Source organism: Megalobrama amblycephala, linkage group LG13 (genome assembly GCF_018812025.1).
Source record: "Megalobrama amblycephala isolate DHTTF-2021 linkage group LG13, ASM1881202v1, whole genome shotgun sequence".
Classification (NCBI taxonomy): Eukaryota; Metazoa; Chordata; class Actinopteri; order Cypriniformes; family Xenocyprididae; genus Megalobrama; species Megalobrama amblycephala.
Window position 1 is genome coordinate 29,464,947 of NC_063056.1, and position 8,503 is coordinate 29,473,449.

Here is an 8,503-nt window from a genome sequence, read left to right on the forward strand (position 1 = left end):
AATAACAAACATTTCCTGAGTACCAAACCAGCATTTTAGAATGATTTCTGAAGGATCATGTGACACTGAAGACTGGAATAATGATGCTGAAAATTCAGCAGGAATAAATTACATTGTTTAATAAATAGTACCATAGAAAGCAGTTATTTATTTATTATAAATTGTAGCAATTCCAAAATATTACTGTTTTTATTAATTTTGCATAAGAGACATCTTGCTGTCACGTTTAGTTAGTATAAGTTTCATTTATATGGACTTTAGTTTGTTTCTCGTCAGTTACCTGTTTTTAGTTCATTATCACTGTGTATTTAAGTTCCTCCTTGCATTCAGTCCAGTATTGATTGTGTGTAGTATGTTGTTTCATATCTTTGTGTATTGCCTGAGTTTACTTTGTTTTAACATGCTTCAATTTGAATCTTCATCATCATCATCATCATCATCGGACTAAGGGGGTTGTTTAAACGACACCGTTTTCAACTAAAACGGAAAACGTTTTATGCGTATGTTTTGACATGTAGTCTTTCTTCACAAAGTGACATCGCCAACTACTTGTCTGGCATGCATAATACATTGTTTTTAGCCATTTGCGTGGATCCGTGTGAACGGGGATAGTTTTGATAACATTGTCATCTGTACAAAGAAAAAACATTTCTGTTTTTATTACATCGTTGTCATGTAAACGCACCCTACGACGTTACAGAATACTGGACCTGAAAAGAAGAAAATGGATTTTGCAGCAAAACTCATTGACTTAGCCAATAAGAATCTCTCTATCTTGTAGTACTCTGCCTGCTTTAATCAACTGGCTGCAAGATTCAACTTTGATGACAAGACAATAAAGTCTCTTTATTGGTTGAGGGCGAACTAGTATAGCCCCCTTTCCAAACGTGGGAAAAGGAACCTGGAGAGAGGTGGTTCTTGTTGTCTGCTGTGCACATACCTACAGCTGATGGATGCGTTGTGAGCCTGAGCAAGCAGGAAAGGAGCCTTAGACCTCTGCAGAACTGGAGACAGTGCTGACGCCCGCCACAATCCTTGAGCCAATGCCAATCCCATCATGGAGTCAAAGCTTGAAGCCACGTCCATTTCGGAGCCAAATGTCGCCGCTCAGTCCGACCAGGCGTGTGTACCGACTTCTACATATGAGCTGGATGGGAAAAAGAGAGGAGTTTGAGGGAATGATGACAACCTTCCTCCACTGATTCTGCCAAGCCCAGAGCCTTCATCGCCACCTGCCCAGCTTAAAGATTGTATCACCACTGGTATATCCTGCCCAGATCAGTTGCTTCTTTTGGCCCCGCCTTCACTGGTGCCCTTCAGTCCCTCGGTTCCACTGTTGGAACTAGACTGTAAGCCGGCTCCGCCTCGGTTCTGCTGAGCACCAGCTCTGCCTTGGAGTGTGAATCCCCTGGCTTTGTATCAGGTAGCCATTCCTGTAACTCCACCTTGGCCCATTGACCAGTCGGCTCCACCTGGGACCATCGTCCTCACTGCTCCACCAGGCTCCCTCATCCCTCTGGCTCCACCTTGGCCAGACATCACTCTGCCTGCACCGCAGACTTCCAGGCCTTTCATTGTGCTTCGTTTCTCCACCCCTTCGACTCTGTTGGGCTCTGCCTTGATCCTCGGATGCACCAGAGTCGCCCAAGTGGTACTCGCTGCAGAGCCAAATGATCTTAACCTGTTTAATGGGTGGAGAGATAGGGTTATGGGTAGGATTAGGGTGTGGTTCAGGGATGCAGCTCCACCCATCATGCCCACAGTAGGTCGAGAGGGGGAGCTGGAGGTTATACTCCACCCATGGCTTTGCAGTAAGTAGCCTCTCGAGTTGCCTCAGTCTTCCTCAGTGGCTCCTCTCACCATCGTTTCCGCAGTGGGCCTACATACCACATGTGCTCTGGACTTACTTCTGCTTCATCCTGCCATCACCTCCTTCCTGGTTCCTCCCATCACCTGATCCACTTGTAATTGGGACCCTTATCTGCCTGCACCTACATTCATCTCCTCCCTGGCTCCTCCCTCCATCTGATCCACCCTGGTACTCTCCTCCTACCTACTAGGACTCTCCCTCCTAAAAGAACCGTTTACTCTCTTTTGTGGCATAAGGAGCAGCCTTCCAGAGGGGGGGAGTTCTGTCACATTTAGTTGGTATTGGTTTCTTTTTATGGACTTTTAATTTGTTTCTCTTCAGTTACCTGTTTCCTACCACTAATCAGTTGTCATGGACATTGATTTAACGAGCACACTTGTCTGTATTTAGTTGATTATCACTGTGTATTTAAGTTCCTCCTTGCTTTCAGTTCTTTCGTGTGTAGCACTGTAAGTGTGTAGTATGCCATTTCATATCTTTGTGTATTGCCTGAGCTTACTTTGTTTTAATAAACACGCTTCAATTTGAATCTTCATCGTTGGACTAAGATGTTACACTACAATATTGTGTATGTAGAAAGGTTTGGGGTCTGTAAGTAGTGTGTACAGTATGTGCATATCTATGATGGATGTATTGACGAATAGTAGTTGTCACACCATCTCTGTAAAGTATAATGGTTTATGTAAAGAACATAAATATTGAATTAAGCTCAAAGTTATCCATTAGAAAATTGTCTGAAACAATTGTCTTCCAAAAACTCTGAAATAATGCTTGTAATATGTTTTGTTATATGATTAAATGCATAAAATGTTTAATATGATCATATAGGATGGTCATAAAATGGTTAAATTGGAAAGATTTTTTTACTCATGGAGCATAAAATGCATTCAAGCTAACCTGATGTGCTTCACTTTAGCTACAGGATACTCAACTGCTTAATTCAGTTATTCATTAAGAGCATGCTAGTCTGAATCAAATTGTGTAATGAAGAGACTCACTATGTTAAACAGGGCTTGCCTGATATGCCCCTAAGTAGATGTCGCAAGCCGTGGACAACAGCATAGTTAGTGAGTGTAATGGGGTTGCACAATTGATTTCTTTTAAATGGAATAAAATATCTCCACAACTAGCAGAGACAACTTAATTACATTGGGCTGGACCCAGCAGAGTATGAAATCGGACATGACCGATTGATTACTTCCCAAAGTATTGGCTACTAAAAGTAGTACCAACATGTGGCCAAATGCCATTAGAAGCATTGTGATAAGCTGCGATCTCTATCATGATAACAATAAACATCTCAGCTTTTTGCTGTTTTATTCTACATTTCTCATAATGTCGGTCATTGTTTTTGGTTTTATGTCGTTAAAAGAACCAACAGGCCTTCATTTCTCTTTACAAAATGTGGAAATCCACCAATAGTGTTGAGCGCAGTTATTTTTGCAATTCAGCAGAAATGTTGTTCTGTAATGGGTGTTAACTAGAAATCAAACATGCAAGACCAACTACTGTGTTTAAGAGCGAGTGCACAGGATCATGAAGTGAGCACCAAGTGTAGCAGAGCCTTAATTTCATACAGAAGGGGGCTTTATCATTCCATAATGTTCTATTTATGCATGGCATACACAATCAATTCAGTGTTCCCTTGAGTATTGGTTATTGACGCACTGACATACAGAAGCAGTGCGCTTGCCAACAGAACCCTACATTTGGAAACCTTCTTTCGGTGCCAACAGAAAGGAAAGAGGGGGTCACAAAAGTTCAGGTGATGTGCTGCATCAGATGCACAGGGCACCAACGATTTTTAAATATTTTGGTGGCCTCATCGCGCCTGTATGACCCGCGGGGATTTAAAGCACCAGCATTCTGTCCATACTGTTGTAAGGTAATGACATCAGCTAACGCATTGATTTCTCCTGCATGCCTATAAGTTGGCACCAAGAAGACCTGCTTGTTTTGTGTTTAGTCGAGACCTTTAACAATAAGCAGGATGGAATAAGCCTAGCTTTTAATTAAGGTGTAGGCCTTGGAGTAGCTTTTGAGTCATTTTACAATGAAGATTTACTTCATTTTCTCCTAATTTGTTTAAGGTACGTTGGTACTTCAGTTTATTTATCTACGTTTACTTTCAACAAAAATATGCTTAACAACTGTAAACACAGCAATGTACTGATTGATTGATTGACTGCATGCACTAGTAGCATTAGAGAGGTTAGTTAAACTTGCTGTAATTAATATAGGTACCTAAGTTATACCTAATATACTTGTGTGTGTGTGAGTATATATATATATATATATATATATACACACACACATGTTGTTTGGGACTAAATGTATTTGTTTACATTAAATTCAGGTATAAAAAAAAGGTAAATGTACACTGTAAAAAGTAATACGCTCTATCTAATCCATAAAATTGTGGCAACAGATTACAAGCGATATTATTAATTAAATTATCAACAAATAGAATTGAGTTAGAATTACTCAAATTGATTCCTTAAATGTCAACCATTTAAAAGGAGTAAAATTTAAATAAAATCTATTCAAAAATATCTGAATAACAGACATCAGAGATGAATTAAGAACTCTTTATTTTTTATTACCAAAATTGAAGACACTTGATGATAACAAGCAGAATCACTAAAGGAAAGAGAAACATAATAATTAACAGAGGTTTAGTTGTTGATGTTTATTTTATTGAAAATGTTTGGTCACCATTATAGTGATCAGTGTTTCATTTAGTTGGGTAGTTTAATACATTGCTTTTTATGTAAGTTTGTGGTTTTTGTAATGGTGTTTGCTAATTTTACACTTTTTAAATGGTTGACTTTTAAGCAATTCATTTGATTAATTCTAACTCAATTCTTATATGTTGAATTTAATTAATAATATTGCTCGTAATCTGTTGCCACAATTTTATTGAGTAGATAGAGCGTATTACTTTTTACAGTGTATTATCATTATTATTATTATATTTTGTTTGCATTCAAACAAGAATCTGTCACTGAAAATCCCACATTGATCTGCCATTAATCTGCCTTTTGTTGGGGGGGTATTCAACGTTTATGTCTGAATTATACCTAATACCGGAGATGCTTCGATGCTTGCAGTGGAGACTTTGTGATCTTGCATCAGTTGTTTTAGTTTACCATAAAATTTTTTGTCTCTTTGTTAAGTTATTCCTTCCTAGTTTTCAACCTATTTATACATTTATACAAATATACTGGGTTATTCTAAGATATTCTTAGTTTGGGAAAGCTTAGCTCTGGGAGAATGTTTATTTAAAATAAAGTGACTGACAGTAATAATGAAAGTGATACGCTCTATAATCAAATAATAGTTTAGTAGTAAGTTTGTTTTATTTCAATGCATTTTAATATTCAAATGCGACCCACGGTCCGTTTTCATGATTCTTGCTTATTTCCTCTTTTAACAGAGACAAAAATGCCCAAGTGAAAATGGGAGACTGGAACTTCCTTGGCGGGATATTGGAAGAGGTGCATATCCACTCCACCATGGTGGGGAAGATCTGGCTGACCATCCTCTTCATCTTCCGCATGCTGGTGCTTGGGGTGGCGGCAGAGGATGTGTGGAATGATGAACAGGCTGACTTTATCTGCAACACCGAGCAGCCTGGTTGCCGCAACGTGTGCTACGACAAAGCATTCCCCATTTCCCTTATCCGCTATTGGGTGCTGCAGGTCATTTTTGTGTCTTCACCTTCGCTGGTCTACATGGGCCATGCCCTCTACCGCCTCCGTGCCCTCGAGAAAGAGCGACAGCGCAAAAAGTTAACACTGAGACGTGAACTTGAGGCTGTGGACGTGGAGATGGCAGAGGTACGACGCAAAATAGAGCGTGAGCTTCGGCAGATCGACCAGGGGAAGCTGAACAAAGCTCCGTTGAGAGGATCCCTTCTGCGCACCTACGTGGCTCACATAGTCACCCGCTCTGCCGTAGAGGTGGGCTTCATGACCGGACAATATATTCTGTATGGGTTTCAACTAAATCCGCTGTACAAATGTGAGCGGGAGCCCTGCCCGAACGCAGTGGATTGCTTTGTATCTCGACCCACTGAGAAAAGTGTCTTCATGGTGTTCATGCAATGCATAGCTGCCATCTCATTGTTTCTCAACATCCTGGAGATCATGCACCTGGCCTACAAGAAGCTTAAAAAAGTCATTTTGAACTACTACCCACACCTGAAGGACGATCTCGATGACAGCTACTATCCCAACAAGCTGAAGAAAGATTCTGTGGTCCATCAGACGTGCATCGGTACCTCGACTGGCCGCAAGGCCACCATTGCTTCTGCACCCAGCGGATACAACCTTCTTCTTGAGAGACCACCTGATGAAACCGGCTACCCTCCTTTGATTAACCCATCCTCTGCTTTCTTACCCGTTCAGGGTGATTTGCCAGCTAAAAACGGTTCTGATGCACCAAAGTATTCGCAGCACAGTCCCACAGAGCACAACAGCAATTCCAACAACACCAGCAGTGACACGCGCTCACCACCTTGCAACTCCGTCACGCCACCAAAGCAAGATGAGGGGGAAGATTCTGTCCAGCCTCCACCTACGCACAAGAAAGGGCAGGAGTCCAAGACTTCAGACTCATCAAGCCACCCCAGAGAATCTTCTCACTCATCATCCAGCGTGGGAAAGAAGCCATGGAAGGTCAGCGCACCCTGGAACTGCTCAACGGTTGTAGAAGGTAATGGCTCCGACTCTGATTCACTGGAAGGCGCTAAAGCCCGCTGTCCCTACTCCACTGTGCGGGCACGTACTTTGTCCAGGTCTGAATCCAAGCGGAGCAGGCCCACCTCTCCTGATTCAATAGAAGAATCCAGCTCTGAGTCACGGCATAGTCCACAAGTATCACCAAGCCATCGCGCCTCATTGGCCAGCAGTTCCAGTAGCAGACGAGCTGCTCCCACAGATTTACAGATATGAGAAAAACTCATAGAGGGTAGCCATTTTTGCAGTTATAAATTGATGGACTGTAAAATTAACATCTAAAACTTTGATGTTAGCATGGAAGCAATCTTAGACTAAAGTTTTATATTTAACTTTATAAAGTGGTGGCCCTCTTTAATGGATTGTTTAAATTCTACTTTTATATACATATCAATTCAGCAGTACACACAGTATACTTAATTAACAATAGTAGTATGACTACAATACAGAACAATGGATTGCATGTTTAATTATGTATGCCTTCTGGAAATTTCTCTTTTTGAGTGCTTCCTGCATCAGAAGTAAAAATGGTGTAATGGTAAAAAAAAAAAAAAAAATCACAATTTTAAAACACGTGGTTTCACAGACAAGGCTTAAGCTAGTCCTTAGGCTTAAGGCTTAAGCTGTTTTAACTGAAAGCAACTTGCACCGACATATCTTGTCAGTGCCATTGTTTTGTCTCAAGATGCACACCAGTAATGTTTTTTTTGCTATCAGTATGTTTATAAATGCTACTTAAATATCCTAATTGAACTATGAGGCTTAATCCTGGCTTAATCTAAGCCCTGTCTGTGAAACTAGGCCATAGTGCTTAATTAGAACAGTTGTTAAAATCTTCAAAAATATGATATTGTAAAAAAAACCTGTTATATCTGCATGTCATAATACAGCTAAATAAAGTGGTCTGATTTACAATGCAATTAAGCCAATGTTGAATCTTTCTTTGTAAAGGTTGTCTTTTCCAAACATATGGACAAAGAGCATTTTAAATGAAAATTAGACCAAGCTTTACTCACCTTCAAGCCATCCTAGGTGTATATGACTTTCTTGTTCCTGATGAACATAATTGAAGAAATATTAATAAATATCCTGACGCATCCGAGCTTTATAATGACATGTGAATAGGGTTCACTAGTATGAGCTGAAGAAAGTGCTTCCATCCTCATCCATCCATCATATGTGCTCTACGCGGCTCCGGAGGGTTAATAAAGGCCTTCTGAAGCGAAGCGATGCGTTTGTGTAAAAAAATATCCATATTTAAACAAGTTATGAAGTCAAATATCGAGCTTCCACAAGACCGCCTTCCGTATACACATTACGAAGAAAGTGTAAACTGGTGTCATGTAAGTTACACTTTTTCCGTAAGTTGAATAGGGAAGGCGCATGATGTAGCATAAGCTTTCTACTTTCTGCTGGATGGATGAGGATGGAAGCTTTTTCTTCAGCTCATACTCGTGAACCCTATTCACTGCCATTATAAAGCCCGGATGTGTCAGGATATTTATTAATATTTCTTCTATTATGTTCATCAGGAACAAGTAAGTCATATACACCTAGGATGGCTTGAGGGTGAGTAAAGCTTGGGCTAATTTTCATTTGAAAGTGAACTAATCCTTTAAATCTCAAAAGATTAAAAAAGCGGGATAAGTAAGGAATACTTGATGACGGACCGTTGAATTATTAGAAAGACAGTGGCAGATGCACACCCAAGGTGGTAATATGACCACAACACGAAGTGGAGAACACCTTGTGTGCATTATTTTCTAATAATTCAATGGACCAGAGTCAATTATTTAGCTTATACTATGGTTATCACATCTCAAGACATCGTTCAGATGTTGTATTTCAAGACATTGTCAGGTTTTTTCCTTAAACCGCTCATGTGTAGGACTAC

General features: G+C 40.3%; 1 protein-coding gene across 1 annotated transcript; it reads left to right on the top strand.

The window, feature by feature from the left end:
* Positions 1-5,247: 5,247 nt before the first annotated feature.
* gja9a (gap junction protein alpha 9a) lies at positions 5,248-7,646 on the top strand. Its single transcript, XM_048154187.1, has one exon. It carries the CDS (start codon positions 5,329-5,331, stop codon positions 6,823-6,825), a length of 1,497 nt encoding a protein of 498 aa, XP_048010144.1. The 5' UTR covers positions 5,248-5,328; the 3' UTR covers positions 6,826-7,646.
* Positions 7,647-8,503: the final 857 nt, after the last annotated feature.